General features: G+C 37.2%; 2 protein-coding genes across 4 annotated transcripts; one reads left to right on the plus strand and one right to left on the minus strand.

Moving 5' to 3' along the window:
* The first annotated feature begins 94 nt into the window (after positions 1–94).
* Positions 95–2,197, plus strand: LOC105057369 (uncharacterized). The gene is made up of 3 exons (XM_019854828.3): positions 95–617; positions 1,275–1,378; positions 1,665–2,197. Exons 1-3 carry the CDS (start codon positions 99–101, stop codon positions 2,014–2,016), a joined length of 975 nt encoding a protein of 324 aa, XP_019710387.1. The 5' UTR covers positions 95–98; the 3' UTR covers positions 2,017–2,197.
* Positions 2,198–10,296: 8,099 nt separating this feature from the next.
* On the minus strand, positions 10,297–16,043 carry LOC105057204 (probable serine/threonine-protein kinase PBL18). 3 transcript variants are annotated; one of them, XM_010939712.4, is made up of 5 exons: positions 15,861–16,043; positions 14,236–14,897; positions 12,930–13,187; positions 12,127–12,255; positions 10,297–11,163 (listed from the first exon to the last, which is right to left on the minus strand). In XM_010939712.4, exons 2-5 carry the CDS (start codon positions 14,851–14,853, stop codon positions 10,543–10,545), a joined length of 1,626 nt encoding a protein of 541 aa, XP_010938014.1. In that variant the 5' UTR covers positions 14,854–14,897; positions 15,861–16,043; the 3' UTR covers positions 10,297–10,542. The 3 variants fall into 3 exon arrangements, with proteins under 3 accessions (XP_010938014.1, XP_073104742.1, XP_019710243.1); XM_073248641.1 differs by lacking the exon at positions 15,861–16,043 and adding an exon at positions 15,299–15,498; XM_019854684.3 differs by lacking the exon at positions 15,861–16,043 and adding an exon at positions 15,103–15,249.
* Positions 16,044–17,007: the final 964 nt, after the last annotated feature.

Genomic DNA, 17,007 nt, shown 5'->3' on the forward strand with positions numbered 1-17,007 from the left:
CATAGCTCCTCGTACTTCAGAGGCTTCCCTCCCTCCCTCCCTCTCTCTCTCTCTCTCTCTCTCTCTCTCTCTCTCTCTCTCACACACACACACACACAATGGGGGATAAGGCAACTCTCATGAAGGCAAGGCAACAGCTGGAAGATCTTTACCTCGGAGTCCCAGATGATTCCGTCGACCTCACCTTCAAAGACCTTGCGAGCTTCCCACAAAATGTAGCAGCAGAAAAAAAGGCAAGCAACGTGGAGCCTATCCATGAAGAAACCAAGAAGGACGTTAAGATGGACACAGCCTTCAGTAAATCACCCAGCCCGGCCCTTGGTAAATCACCCAGCCTAGATTTTGCCAAGGGCCTGCAAGGAGCAAGAGACCAGCATCGCCACATGGACGACGAGCTATACCGAGAACATGTGGTTAGGAGCAGCTTTAAAAGGAATTCTACGGGCTTAAGAATAATGGCTGAAACTAGCCAACTTCACGATGATGACAATGTAAGCGCCTTCAGCATGGCCAGTCCATTGGAGGAGCGTAGTGGCCGAAGGCGGCCGGGGATCCCTCACTCCAACATTTGTGCCCTGTGCAGTGTTTATATCTACTTTTTCCGGCATCGGTGCCTGGTGAGAGATCGATAGAATTATCCTCTGAATTCTGTTCCTTCGTAGGAATTCGTAGCATCAACATAATCACTTTCTTTTATGTCTAAAAGTTGCATCTTTGATCATCATTGTAAATGATATTGTGTCATCCATTTGACTTTGGTGAAAGTTTTGTGTGATTATGTATATGAATTTAGTGCATGTATGTGAGTCTATATGCATATATCAGTCATACATGTTGGGTCTCCATGTCATCATAATTCGAATAATGAAATCCTATATATATGTCATGGGAATATGAATATACGCACGTACATATCTTTATGTGTTAATCATCTATTTTATGGTTGGTCTATTTAAATTTTGAACTATTTTGCCCTCTATTCAACTCCCTATGCAAAGAATTTTCATATCCTTAAGAAATATGACCAACATGGTGGTCAGACAAATTTTCTGTTAGCTTGTTGTGTTCAGAATTATTTATACATGCATGATGGACTCAATTAGTACTCTTTATACATAAAAAAACTAAGTAAAACAGTTCATTAAGACTAAATTATCTCTTATATAATGTAAAATGTCGACATGCCTAAGTCATTTGTTTATAGTTTTATGTTGATTGGCAACGACAGCAACTAACATAAGGTTCTCTGTAATTTTCAACAACATTGTTGCCAGGTGTGTGGAAGAGTATATTGCAGGCATTGTGTAGGCATGGGCATGGGAGAAATGACTGAAGGAAGGAAATGCATGGAATGTTTGGGAAGAAGATTCAGCCAAAGGTGACTGAACCTAACTTTTTATTCTGAAGCAATCTAATATTGGACTTAAATCCATTTTTATTGCATCCATGTGATAATTATATATATATGTGCAATATAAGAATTACCATTAGGCATGATTTTCAATTGGTTACGTAATAAAATGGAAACTAAAGATACTGGATAAGTTGATTAATTGTTTTACTTTCACATAAGAAAATCGATAACATAGATTTCAAGTATCTCACTTCATTTTCCTGTTAGTGTTCAATACTTTTCTGAGGTTGGTGGCGTTGAATTGTTTTAGGTACATAGAGAGGGCAGGGCGAACGGGTTGTTGCTGGGGATATCCAAGCAAGGTGAAGCAGCAAGAGCTCATATGGGCAGAGAAGGGACCAAGGAGGAGTGCAGAGAGGGGATATAGGAGTGGAGTTGCATCAAGATCCCCAAGCCCAATGATGCCAGGGACCCCCACTAGATCCCATGCATCGAGATCGAGGAGCCCAGTGATGCGGGGAACCCGATCTCGATCGCATGCATCAAGGTCGAGGAGCCCAGTCATGCCAGGATCCACGACCAGATCCCATTTTAGCAATAGCCCTGCATCTTTTGTTGCAAGCTCGACGTTCTCTACTAGTCCCCATGCATTTCCTTTATAATAGCTGAAGAGGATACACTGGTGGTTATATTATATTATTTTAGATCTATGAGCTCTTCTAGTCTCCATGGATTTCCTATATGAAGTCAGAATGGAAACCAGTTGTTATTTTTTTTGTCTTTTTCATGATTTATTTCATTGTTACAATGGTTGATATGAGTGTTCTGTTTGACCTATTTCATTAGTAATAAAAATTTAGACATTGTTGTCTGATCACGTATCACTGCAGCAAACCTTCTACAATTTGAAAACATCTGCAGAGAATGAGGAACCAAAATATTTTGTGTTTTGTTTCCCCACTCCCTCCACCCAGATGGAGGAGAAAAACAGCCAATACTTGTTGTTTGTAATCTTGCTTTGTGATAGTGTTCTGCTTCGGAAGAAGATATCTGTGTCAGATGTGAGCTTACCTCGTTAATGTAGATGCGTCTTAGGAATCTTACCAATCCTTGACTTTACTCTTGTCAGATGAGTTTAGATTTCTTACTGAAATTGCCATGGGCTTCTCCGACTGCTTGTATCATGTTAATCCTTGTCTTGGATAAGCTAAGAACTTCAAAAGATTTGGCCAATTCAATTTCAGTTGCCAAACATTCTTTAAAAATAACTGAAACTCAGTCAGAGAAAAAGAGAGATATGGGTAGGAGAAACAAGCAGCTAGAAATTTATGAAAGAAAAAGGAAAAATTCAGTTCCATGTCCTAATAGTTTAGACATCGAAACCTGATCATATTACTGGAAACTCGTTATTTGCCAAAGTAATTGTTCCATGCGTCTTGCCAGAAGTTTGTCAGTTAAATTGGATTAACGTAGCTATCCATGAATAGTAATCAGACAATAGAGAGAGACTAGCAGGTCCTAAAATCCCTTGAGCTGAAAGTACCAGTAGATTATATTTTATAATGTACCTAAGCCAACCACTATAACCAAGATGGCCGGCCCAACTTATTCAACACCTATAGTTATGATATTACCTAAAATATAGGAGTTTGACAGACACGATAAGAAGAAAGTTATCTAGTATCGCTTGCATGTGCGAAGAATTATTTCTTATTTGTCCTCCTTGAGTCGCTATGGTGGTGTTGGACATCATTGAATCAGTTCACCAGATGGCAGATGAGAAGGTATCTCCAATGTAAAACAAAGCAGCAGCTTATCCCTTCTAATGAGACCCACGGATCTTGTGATTTTTAAATTTAAATATCTATTTTTTATTTTTATTGAATCCTCCAATACTTAAGTCAGAGAGAGAATTGATAAACAGTAAATTTCAATATTAAAAATAATAGAGCTTTGGCCCAAAATTGATTTATCCGTACTGTTCACTTACCTCTTCTTTTATAAGTGACTATGGTGTAACTGTCGAATATGTGATCCTATTTTTTATGACGCTAAATTATCGGACCATAAATATTGAATTAGTAGGACGTTACTTCCCCTTAATAGCCATGACATAGTCAATAATCATTTGCGACGGTTATAGTATGTTGAGCAGGTTGCCGACCATATATCGATATAGCCGACTTTATGTCGGCAGAATCTATGAGTGACCATTGGCTATTAGCTTTATCATGCTGTCGCATGCCGATGGCCTAAGTCATCCACTGTCGATCAGTGGTAGTCGAATACTAGTCGGTCAATCGATCTTAATTGATTAGCCGATAGTAGGTCGGCGTAATTAGTTCGGTCAGTTGATAAAGAATCGGTATTATCTGTTCGACCGATGCATAGTCGGAGTCGCAGTGACCAAAATCGAGAATCGGTTGGTTTATCCTAACAGTTCTTAATGTTGACAAAAGAAACTTAGGTTGAAACAATGGAAGGGTATATAAATGTCCTGAAAATGAGGAAATAAATTATAGTACATCTTTAAAATCCATTTAAACTTTCAGCTGACAACCCAGTATAGTATTTGTCATGCCTCCGACCCAAGATTGTGAGCCGGAGGTCGCGACAACTGCTGCATACTCATGAAGAACTCTCTCTAAAAGCATGCAAGGTATCTTATCACGATATCAATGCATTATAGTGGAATAGAATTCAAATAATTTATGATTCAACTTTATTTCAATTAACTAAATCAAATATCTTATAAAATAAAATTTCATAGTCTTGCAATCAAATCTTAATAAATCTTAATCTAAAATAAAATGTCAAAGTCTATCTCTAATTCACTCTTCCATATTAAATCTTCGGATCAAGTTAGATCTCTGATCTGTAAAAATAATAGAAACTCGTCATGAGCTAAACAGCCTAGTAAACAATGTGCACTTTAGCTAGATAAAGTTAGTAATAATAATATACTAAAAAATAAGTATATAAGATGCATCAGTTTAAACATAAAATACTAATCAAAATAAGATCATTCAAATTCAATCCTTCAAAATTTATTTTCAAATTTTTTGGTTTATAAATCTATTTCTTTCAAAATAATATACACATCTCGACAGCCATGAGCTAAATCAAAATACCACTGTATAATCCCTAATAGCAGAGTATTAAAATATCAGTGCACAACCCCCACTGGTAGGTATAGAAATACCAGCACACAATCTCCACTAGCAAGATATCGAAATACCAGCATATAACCCTCACTGGTAGGGTATTGAAATACCAGCATATAACCTCCACTGATAGAGTATCAAAATACCAGTGTATAAATTCCACTGGCAGGGTTCAAAACTTAGGCTGTGAATCAAAATCCATCTCAATTCAAAACACCTGTTCATATTCTAATTCAAAAATCACAAATCAGGTGATATCGAAATCAATCAATATAATCCATATCAAATTTAATATACATATTTATAAATCAACAAGGAGCATATTCAATAATTTAAAACACTACGCATTATATTCATAAATCATGCATAGTTCAATATAAAAAATATTTTATAATTTACTGAATAATCTAGAAAAAATGAAGCATTACTTATTTTACGAGCAAATCCAATTAATTCTAAGAATCTTTCTCTGAGTTTGTTATCTTTGTATCAGAAGTTTGTATATCTCATTGTATAAGAGTATAGACCCTTCTTTGGGTCTGAGATTTTAGATTTCTATTTTGATTTTGTTCAATTATCGGGATAAACTGACTTTCTATTCTTTGCGGGCAATCGACTATTTTGTGGCCCTTCTGACCACAACCAAAATATGCATCAATATTCCAACGACAGTTCTTTTCACTATGAGCTTTGCCACACCTAGAACACTGGATGCTATTAGTTGATCTAAAGCTACTACCTGTTGATCTCTTATTCGAACCCTCGATACTTTTACTATTCTGTCCTTGAATTTTATTTGACCTATTTCTTTTTTTTTTAATTTTTTTTTCTGCACATTCCTCATTAACTTCTTTTTCGATTATCAGTGCCTTATTTACCACATCCATGTAAGTAGTTAACTCTAATGAAATCACTTGTTTTCTAATTTCTATCTTCAGGCTCATCTCAAATTTATGCACTCGATCTCACTCATTCTCGACCATCCTTGGAACAAACTTAGAAAGCTCAATAAATTTACCTTCATATTCCGCCACCGACATACTTCTTTGTTTCAAATAAATAAACTCTTGTTTTTTTTGAATCCTTACACTTCAAAGAAAATACTGATCATGAAATACCCTTCGAAATCTTTCTTAGGTGAGTTGCTCCCCTTCTTGTTCGTATTTATGTTCCAATCTTTGATACCAATTAAATGCCTCACCTTGTAATAATAAGCAGCATATCTAATTTTTTCTTCATCATGACACTCTTGGACAGCAAAGGCCTTTTCTATCTCTCTTATCCAGTTGACAGCTTCTAAAGGTTCGATGGTTCTCTTGAAAGTAGGAGGAGCTATCTTTTTAAATTTTATGATGTTGTTTTACTGCACTGACTGCTCTCTATGACCATGCTGTTGTGGTATATCTCAGTGTATCTGTTGCTGTTCTAGCAATTATTGCTGCCTTTGTATCACTTCTACTATAGTTTGCATCAACTGGGTCATGTTCGGTTCTTGATATGCTGTCGGAGTAGTTCCGGCAGGATCAACAACTCCCTCCTCCTGAGGGGTGCCACCCATCGAGTGAAGAGTATCACCATCCTGTTGGTTCAATATTTCTCTAACAGCAATCTGAACAGCTCTATTTATTCGACATGGAGCCATCTTAGTCTCGCCAAAGTTCTCTTCAAACCTTAATATCCAAAATTATTATTTTATTAAACTAAATTCTAATTATTTCAAAATAAAACACTAAATCTTCTTAGGTTGGCTATTTATTGGTCGATGGTCAAGATCCCTTTCTTAGAATCTCAAAGGCTATTAGAGGATTTTCAAATTGAAGAAAGAGGGGAAAGAGAGAGAAAATCCAACATTTTTGAGAGAGAAATCCATCAAAAGAGAGAAACGATCTCGAGAGAAAAAATTCTACAGAGAGAAAGTAATTTTTTTAGAGAGAGAAAATGCAAGCCCTTGAAGAGAGAAGGGAGAGGGAAGAGAGAGAAAGCAAGGGAAGAGAGAGAAATACTTTCTCTCTCTTCTTTCTTTTCTTTTTTTTTCCTTTCTTTTCTTTTCTTTCTTTTTTTTTTCTTCATGGGAGAGAGGACCCACGTCCTCTCTCTTCCTTCTTCTTCCACGGAATAGGGGATCCTTTAATCCCCTTGTTCCCAAGGCAAGGGAGATCCCCTCCCGATCGATGACTATGATGACCAGAGGAGAAGGCGATGGCGGCAATGGCATGCCAGGTCTGATGACTGGCGACGGCAACCAGCGATCGAAAAACCAAAAATAATAGAGGAAAACAGAGGATTTTTTGGTTCAATTTTTTTTTTCTAACAAAATCCGACGATAGCTGGTCAGAATTCAAGCTTCTAAGAGCCTGAAAGGATGAGGAGAAAGATTTGCATAGAGTTCAAAGAATCCTTACCTTAATTTCGACGATGGTTGACCGTGATTCCCGCGGACACAATCAAGACTTCTCGGAAAGCAAACTCCAGCGATCTTCCTTGGATTTGTCCTCGATTCTTGATGGGAGGAAGAGGGAAGAGCCCTCCCCATTAAATAGGGCTGGAGGGGAGGAGTCAAATGGTAATTTCTGACTTCGGTCGGGAGTCGCTTAGGAAGAAGAAGACTCCTTAACAGAGTCTTCTTCTCAATTTTTTTTTGATACTGCTTTGAGATCCATGCGTAGCGGTTGGGTATTACAGTATTAGAATATTTGCAGATCTAAATCGATGATAATGATATTATTTACTGTCTCTCACATAAAAAAGATGATATAATATATTTTGAAATAAGATATATATTATATGATTATATCTATCCTAGTAGCATCTAACTGCGTCTCTTAATTAAGTACAAATACCGCTATGACATGTTTTGATCATCTGTCCACAAATATTTTGTCCTTTTGGACATGGTCACAACCTAATTAGACGTGCCATGGCCAGCTTCCTGAAGCCAAAGGGTCTTCGAAGGTAAGTTGGGGATTCTTCAAAAGCAAGAGAGATTCCAGATAGACGAATTTTTTGTGCACCATGGGCGGTGTAGAAAATCTGACGTGGGGTGCACCGTCTTGTCCAATTGGTTCATATATTCCTCGCCTTCTAATGCACATTTAATGCCTGACAGATCGATTTTTTCGTTTAAAAATTTTGTATGACGAAAATATTTCTATTCTTTGATAAAATTATGACATCTAATGTAGGAATGGCAATTGGGTCAGATGGGATTGGGTCATAAATGGGTCGGATAAAAAATGTCCAAATCTAAATCTGATCTATTTATTAAACAGATCAGATATTGAAACCTGAACCTGTCCCATTTAATAAACAGGTTATTCGACTCCATCCGTTTAATCTGTTTATATAACTCAATCTGACCCAGTTTATCTGTTTACTCACTAACAATATAATCTATTTAAAAAAAAAATCTAACCCATTTAATAACCCGTATAAAAAAAATAAAAAAAAAACTGAGATCTCGCCGCATCTCTGCCTCTCCATCCTCCATCCTTGGCTGCACTCTCAGCCGTGCTCTCGCCTCTGCAGTGGACCACGATGTGGAGGAACACGGATGATGGCCGGCACGCCGCCCATTGCATCCCTGACATAAAACATCGGATTCTCAATGAGTTAGGGATCGATGGGATTTAAAAATGACGATAAATCGAGATGAGGGTCGAGGCCCTCTCTAAGAGCCCTCTCGCCACTGACGTCGCCGAGTCATCCCCGACGACAATGGGCTTGGAAGTTGGATCCTTTGTCGATGCACCAGAAGCCCTCGCGGGAGACATCGTGGAGGAGGCCAAAAATGGAGAGATGGAGGAGGATCTCAAGCTGCTGCGACAAGGCAGAGCGCCAGTTGTCACAGACGAGATGAGGTGGAGGAGGAGGTGAACCTTGGTGCACCAGCATGGTAGAAGAGGGAGGCAACGCTGGTGAGGCGGTGTTACAGTGAGAAATTAGGACTTTACTTTTAGAGAAAAAGAGGAAAAGAGTGAGGGGAACAGCGGCGGCACGAAGATGAAGAAAATGGGAGGGCTGAGGGGGAGAAAAAAAGCCCTAGCAGGGCTGCAGGATGGGGAACTGGGTCTCAGAGACTCGGGATGGATAGTGTGGCGTGTTATCGACCATGGAATGTCACACAGTCCAATTGTGCGTAGGTGGGCGAATTTGGGGGAAAAAAAAGAGCATGCTTCGAGCTCCACGTCGTAGGCCTGTGAGCCCATTAGCCTGTTACTCAATGGCCTAATTCATCAGATCAATCCAAAATTTATACCGGTTAAATGGGTCAAGCAGGTTAGACATATAAAATCTGAATCTGATCCAAATAATAAACAGCTCAAACGGATCGACCTGTTTACGATCCGAACATGTTTAGCTCAAATCTAAACCTGTTTATGATGGGTCAAATACGAATCGGATTGACGGATCAAGTCATATTTTGCCACTCTTAATTCTATGTCCATATTATGACATCTTGCATTTAGAAAGTTATAAGTTTTGTCCATAAGATATCATAATATAATGCAGGATGTCATAATATGTACAGGATGTTATAAATTTTTTCAAAGGATAGGAATATTTCTGTCATATAAAATTTTTAAACAAAAAATCGATCTGCAGGTATTAAATACGCATTGAAAAGTGATGACTATGTGGATCAATCGGACAAGATGATGCATCCATATCGGATTTTCTGCACTGCTCGTGGTGCACAAAAAATTTCTAAACGAGATATGATCTCCAACTTCCCATAAACCTTCACCAACATAGTTCTTTTATCAGTTTTCTTTGAATTCCACAGTTTTTATTTATGACTTTTGATGTAGGAGTTCGACGGAAAGGTGTCTGCGAAGATTGTCCCATTTATTCAGGAGATCACCTTCAATATGAAGGATGCTCTGCCATTTAGACTACCTCATGGTGAGGAACAGAATACTTCGCAACTGCGCTGCAAGAGATGTGGTCTTCGAGTCTGAACTTTCACACAAACTCCTTCCATCGAGCAATGGCAGCTTGTCGACGAATCTTCAAATACCTTTGAATACTAATTGAGGAAGCGAGAAAGAAACTGTCAGAAGGAAATGTCAACTCTTAGAATGATGTGGTCTCTCGTTTATTACTTTAAGAGATGAAAAAAATGAAGACACCAGCTCTATACGCTCTTTAAGCCATGGACTGTATACTTCTTTTTCTGGAAAAAGCCAGAGACCATACACTGATTCTCTAGCTCATCCTTCTTGGCCTGAGTTTCTCGCTCTATCTTATATATTGATGCCTTAAATTTGATGCCAAGGAAATCAATTTTTAAGATTCTTGATTGTTTATATAGCAAGGTTTAGGCTTTTGTGTAGCTTGGATTGGATTTCCTCCAGTATATTAATGCGAAAGTTCTTAGCAGTACCGAATGGGCACAATGCAATTAATATATCAAAGGTTTGGCATGAGTCTGATGATTGAATCTAGCAAGCTTGTGAAATTTGACAGGGGAAAAGAAAATTCTTAGAGAGAAGGCAGTGATGGAAAACTCACATGGGATGACATACAGAAGATGAAGTATACATGGAGAGTAGCCCAAGAGCTGAGGAGATTTACTCCTCCAATCCTTGCAATTTCAAGAGAGCAATGACTGATGAATCTAATTGGAGGCTTTCACATCCCTAAGAGATGGCAGGTGAATGGACATATTCCAAGTCAAAGAACCAGTAGTGTACTTCGTAGTTCATACTAAGAAAGGTTTGCTGCACAGGTACTTCAGTGCAGGGAATCAAGCAAGCTTAGTTATCTTTAAAATGGAGCTGCTGAACAACGACCAAGTAAAATTACATTTTCACTGTCAGATAACTGGTGATTCCAAAATACAAGACTTGCACTCTAATCTACAAACTTTCAACCAACAGCTTCCTGATACCCCAAGGTCCCTGCATGGTGGATGGCAGACGGAGTAATCACAACTCAAACTCTATATTACACCAAACTATAATACAGAGGCGCAAAAGCATGGACTAAAATAATAATAAACAATAAAAAAAGAAGTATCATCAACTAAAACCCTTCCACCCCAGGTCTTCGCAATGATGGCAATTTCTTGAGAGTGTGTAACCTAGCATCTTCTACTGAAAGGCTGGAAGCACAACTTCGAGGAAGAGGTAAGGTGATTGAAGGCCTAGATGGTGAAAATGATGATTGGGTCGTTGAAGGTGGTGAAGGTGAAAATGTCAACCAGGGTGATGGAGTTATTATACCACTAAGACTTGGGGATCTCAACATCTGTTTTCCTGCAACAGCTGCTGGTTCTTGAAGAGGGAAGCGGCAAGGGTACTTCATCTCTTGCACATTTTTAAGGCATTCCACAATGGTCCTCATCGTAGGCCTTTCTGAAGGATCTTTCTGGAGGCATTTTAAAGCAATATCAGCAACAGCTCGGGCAGCCTTGGGAGGGAACCGCCCTTTGAGGTGAGGATCCATGATAAGGGATAGACGACAATCATCAGCGAGATAAGGCCTGCTCCATTTGACAATGTTGCGCTCTTCCTTCACACGGCGGGAATCATTGTTCTTCCTACCAGTAAGTAGTTCAAGAAGAACGATACCAAAACTCCATACGTTGCTCTTAGGAGTAAGCAACCCTCTCTCCAATGTTTCCTCAGGAAGATTTGCAACAGCCTACATGGAACAAGTAACTCTTAGCATATGTCAGGGACCAATTAATGATTAAGGAATACTACTATCATCAATAATTTTATATTTCACCAAAAAAAAAAAAAATCTCCTGCAGACATATAACCACACGTTTAAGATTTTTTTAATCTCTGCTGTCATAACTCATAACAATGTCACTATATTTTTTCTTGGAGATTTTGGAAGCAATAACAGCTCAGAGGTAATATTTTTATTTCAAGAGTGGTCAACCAGGAAGTCGTGTGCGACCAAGAAAACAGGTCTAAGTTCCAGGATTCACAGATCTCAATGGCATTATTTTCCCAGAAGGGAAAATCTTTCTGAAGTTACCAAAGACTACAACTAGAGTGGAAATCATAAGGTACATGTGGAGTTACACTTTGGCAAAACCATAAGAGTGCAGCAAGAGATCCTTTATTTTTCAAGACTAGGTGTTTTTGTAGGCTGATTACCACTAAAGTGCAATTTTTGGATGGAATCATTCAATTTCTTATGTTATTCTACCGTACATGCAGCGTAAGTATGTAACTGGGTCTCAGGTTTACAACGCAACGATGACAATGATAGTTGCAAATGAGGAAGTCTACATACTTAACTGGGAAATCGTGCTCTTTCAATTTCATAAAATGAGTCATCAAATGACAAAGGAAAGAAGATTCATGATCCTAAGATAAAATTACTGATTTGCAGAATTGCAAGCAAGAATTCAAATCCCGTGGAATAAGGCCGTCCAGGTTTTTTCGTGGAATGGGATGCGCCATATCCCAACACTCAGGATGGTAGAAGTCCTGCCCTGTCCTCTTCCTCATCCTGATAGTGGGACAACCTGCTGTCCCACTGGGACTTAAATCCTTGATCTCAAGGATGAAACAGAATGGCATTTGCACATGCCGAGTCCCACCAATATGCAACAATGTTAGATGAGATCGTTTAATAATGTTAGCTTACAGCTTTTACTGCACAGGTATTTGAGATCTCTGTTTCTGGATTGTAGCTCGCACAGCCATAACCTGATAACTTCGCACTATAATCTTTGTCAATTTGTATATTTGCAGTTGAGAACTCATTGTACATGGCCTACAAAAGTTGATGAAAGACAACATCAGAATTCTCAGATAAGTACACCCATAGTTCACAACTGAAATGCTAGTGAAACATAGTTATTGGCACATAGAATTCCTCACAACAGACATGAAAAGGACTATTGGTTCTCAGTTTTCTTTGAAAAGTTACAACTCTTTTAGCTGGTCAAAGACATGACAACTCATTATGAGAAATAGATGACGACTCTAGACTATATCACAAAAACTATCAATAATGTAAACAGAGATTTTATAATTTGATTAAGTATATGAACAAGAAAATATTTACCAAAAATTATTTACTGAAGGGAACCTGATATTATTCAAGCAACATAAAGACTTTCTTTTCAGCAGTTTGTTTGTAAGAAGAGAATGATAAACAAACTACCCGACAGTCACATTTTATATAGAGTTTCTTCAAAAGTACCAATAAATCATAAATAAAAAAACCGGTGCAACAAAGTGTTGATCTTCTAACATGCAAGACATCTTCCTGAAAACATAAATCGAAATGGACCACATTTTTTTTTTTTTTACAAAAAGAAAAAAAAATTGAGACCTATGCAAAAAATAACCATGGCATAGCATAGTTAAGTTCTATGTCAAGAAGCATTATAATCAGCTTGGTTAATTAAATGATAAATTATAACCAGGATGAAGTCCAAACACCTGGAAAGGCCCTTCTTCATGCAGAAATGCAAGACCTTGTGCAGCACAGAGAGCCACTTTTATCCTTGCACACCAGTCAATCAAAGGCCCATCACATCTCGCATAAAGTAGTTGATCCAAGCTTCCATGATAGAGCCTCTCATAAACTAACATGCGCTCATCAGAGCCCTCATGTGCACAGAAACCAAGGATTCTACACAGTTGAGCATGTTGTAGTGATGCTAATCTGTTAACTTCATTCATGAATTCTTTTAAACCCTGCAAGTTATGAAAACATGTCAAACAACGAAAAAGAGTAAGAAAATACAGCTAACTCATTACACATCATCAGGGAATTCATCAACTAAGGCTATAAAGTGCTAAACACATATGCTTACAATAGTTAGAACTAGTTCTCATGTACTTTCTAATCTTTTCCAAACTTATGAAATTTATATAATGTCAGAAAACAAGTACATCATCACATGGATGTCCAAATCTAGATAGGATTCTGTCCTGAGAAAACAACATGAATATTGTGCTTGAATGCAAGAAAAGCACATGCATAATAATTTATTAAAATGCATATCATACAAAATCACTAATTTATTGGCAGTATGGATGTAGACATATCTAAAAATGTGTGTATTAGGAATATAATTAACTCTTATTTGGGAGAAATGCAAGGAAAAGGATAGCAAGGAGAAACCAGGGTAAGGACGGGGTTGCCTAGGATTAATGGTGCATGGCGTATGGCCCTCCGTAGAAGCTTTTATCAAGGGAAGAGACAGTATCTGCTAGATATAGACTTATGTCAGGAATAAGATGCATCTCAAAGATGCAGCAATTGGATTGTTTACAGGTAGTTACATAGGCATCAAAAATGCGGCAGAAAAAATCTTTCAATTTTCAAAAAGGCAAGAAACCGACTATCAGAAAAAAAAGACTGATTGTCAAATTTAGCTCCTGGTGGTCAATTTTTTCAGAGTTAATTCTGCAGTAATTTCAGAAGCTAGGTTTCATTTTGATGGGCTTCATGGTGTTGGGGAGAAATCAGTTCATGAATAGGTTCGACATACAGTGACATACTTATGACCTTTTTTTTTTTTTTTTCTTGATCAAAGTCTCCATATATATTGTTCAAAAGAAAAGGAAGATTCAATCTCCTAGGAAGATATATTTCTTGCATGTTTCCTAAAATATCCTGCAGGCAACCACTGCTAGATTTCAGTACTGATTTTAAAAACGGGGAGTTACAAAAATTTGGAGAAGCATTTCTTAAATCAAAAGTTAAATTAAATAAAGAGAAAGACACTTAGATGCCTACCTGACTGGAAGGAAGGAGGCAACTGACTGTGGCTTCAAGTTTCTTGCAACTCGAGGTATCATCTCCAAACGTTGCCTTGTAGACTGTCGAGGAGATGCCTTCTGATACACATCGATCAACCAAGAAATGCTGACAAGCAGCTGAAATCTCTTCAAATGAGAAGTTCCGCAGTCCCATTGCCAGTGGTGGCAGAGGCAGAGGGCCAGAAGTTAAGGTAAGGTTGCTGGCATTGCTCGACTTGAAACTTCCCAGGCTTCTTAGAACAGAAGAACCTTCTGGTGAAGGAAGAGGGAGAGGCAGGGGATTTGCAGACCGCTGTAAACCGCCATTAATCTTAGATTCTCCATGATCATCAAATTCCATTGATGAGAGAGCAACTCCCTCAGCCACATCCAGTCTAGAAGGTGCAGACAAAGCTCGGTGTCTACTACCAGTAACTCTGTTGACTGGATATATGGGCTTCGACATAGTTCTGAAACTTGGACGCAGAGATAGTCCATGGGTTTCTGGCTCAGGAAGTGCAGTAGAAGTATACTCTTTGATAGTGTTAGGTTTCTGGTTGACAACCTGCTCTTGTTTCTTTCCCTTCTTACATCTCAATACAGTGAAGCAGCCCATCTTTCCTAGCCCAGGCTTCTTCAGTCAACTACACCATTCATGTCCTGAAAGAAGAAAGAGAAAAAATTTCACCATTAGAAAATAAAGCATATGAATAAGAGAGAAGAAAGAAGACATCAAAAGAAACGTAAAGAAATTTCAGATATTCTGAAGAACCAATTCAGTAAGGTGGCTAAGTTCCGGCCGTTAGATTATAGTCCATTTTCAGTATAAAGTTTCTACAAACTAGAACTACAACCGAGCAACGACCTTTGATTTTTTTTCCAAGCAAAAGAATCTCAAAATAGATTTTTTTTTTTTTTTTCCTCTCACTTCAGCACCCTAAGTCCTATCTCCCCATCAAAAGAATATCTAACTACGTGACCCAAATAGCCAGATGCTTGATGTTTCAAAAAGTGCTTTTGGAATTCAAAGGAGAAGATTTTGCAAAGAAATATAATTTTACCAGATGAACTACATCTATTAAATGAACTGGAAATTTCTTCAGATATGACAAGCTTTCAAAATTCCACAAAAGAAATCCAAGATAAGTCATCAATGCTTCGGAGTGAATAGCAGATGATTCAAGATACAAATACGACGAAGCCCAGCGAGTTATCATCAGAAATTCCAGCTAAGATCCCGCAAAAAGATCAAGAAAGCCTTCCATACCGGACGAAATCATTCAAAAGAGGAGACGGACCCACCAGCCCAGGTACTTGCGAAAAACGCCAAAGCGAAGAGATTTGCCTGTCGGTGAATTTGAACAGAGCTATTTTCGAAATTTATCTCAATAAAATGCCAAAATTATAGAGCTGAAGTTCCACTTCACTGTTGCAAGCAAGCCAATAAAATCAAAAAATCTACCAAAAGAAACTAGGTGCTCTACAAAAAGTTATGACCTTTCCCCATTAAAATCAAAAGTGACAAACCCTGCTTCCACAACGGCCCAAAATCTACAAACTTCCATCAAAATTCCATGAAAATTCCCACCCCGAGAGAGAGAGAGGGACAGAGAGGGGACCCACCTCAACGCTCGAGTTCGATCGATGGAAAAAAAAAAAAGGAATTTGAGAGATAAAGGGATCGCTGAGCAGATAAGAGAGGCGGAGGAGATTAAAATTTATAGGAAAAGAAGGAAGAAATACGGGGTGCGGAGGGGAGGGGAGAGGAGAAAAGTAGATGACGACGCCATAGAAGTATTAGTCAAAAATAAAAAAATGGAGATAGATGCGAAAACGACGACGGAAAAGTGGTTTTAATATTCCGGCCCATCTTTTTTATCTTATCGCGAAATTCCCTGCACCTGCTTCCATTTCACCGGCAATTTTACCTAATTAATGTAAATTTTAAAATTAATAATAATAATAATATTTTTTTAAAATATTTATCAAAATATTATTCAAATTACTGCCTATCAAAAAATTTATTTTGAATAATATTTTGATAAATATTTTTAAAAAATATTATTTTTTAATTTTTTAAAATTAATATTATTTAAATAAAATAGTTCTTTTCACCGTTTCCTCCCTTTACTTAAGAATTTTAAATACGGAACTATCTTGTTTCAATTTTATACTTAAACTTAAATATTTTAAAAATATTAAAAATTATTACAAAATTGTTCACAACTTATTATTTGAATTTTCTAGAATTGATGAATTATTCAAACGTTATAATAAGCTTTTTATTTTTACTTGAACTAATTTTATTCAGTGAATGCCATACTGCTCTATATAATTTATTTTTAATTATTTATAATTAAAGCTATATTTTAATCGAATTTGGAGGGAAAAATGGATAATAATAATTTCGGATTTTATATTTTTTTTAAAAAAATCAGTTTACCAATCTAATCTGATTACATTTAGAATTCGATTTTGATTTTAACATTTTATTTAATTATTTTATTTTAATAAATTTTAAAAATTAATTTTTGTGACTTAATCATTTTTAGAGCATAGAAAAAGAGTAAAAGGATTTTTCACATGTACAATTTAATTATCTGGTAATGGATAAATTTTCTAAATTTACAGTAGAAAAAAATAAAATGTAATATTATTTTTATTAAAATTTTATTTATCAAGTTTATGTCAAACGATGGCCAGCCATTTAAAATCCGTCTTTTTTTTTAAAAAAAAAATGTACAGGATAAACGCGGACGCAAGGTTAATT

Source organism: Elaeis guineensis, chromosome 14, assembly GCF_000442705.2.
Source record: "Elaeis guineensis isolate ETL-2024a chromosome 14, EG11, whole genome shotgun sequence".
In the NCBI taxonomy this organism is placed as follows: Eukaryota; Viridiplantae; Streptophyta; class Magnoliopsida; order Arecales; family Arecaceae; genus Elaeis; species Elaeis guineensis.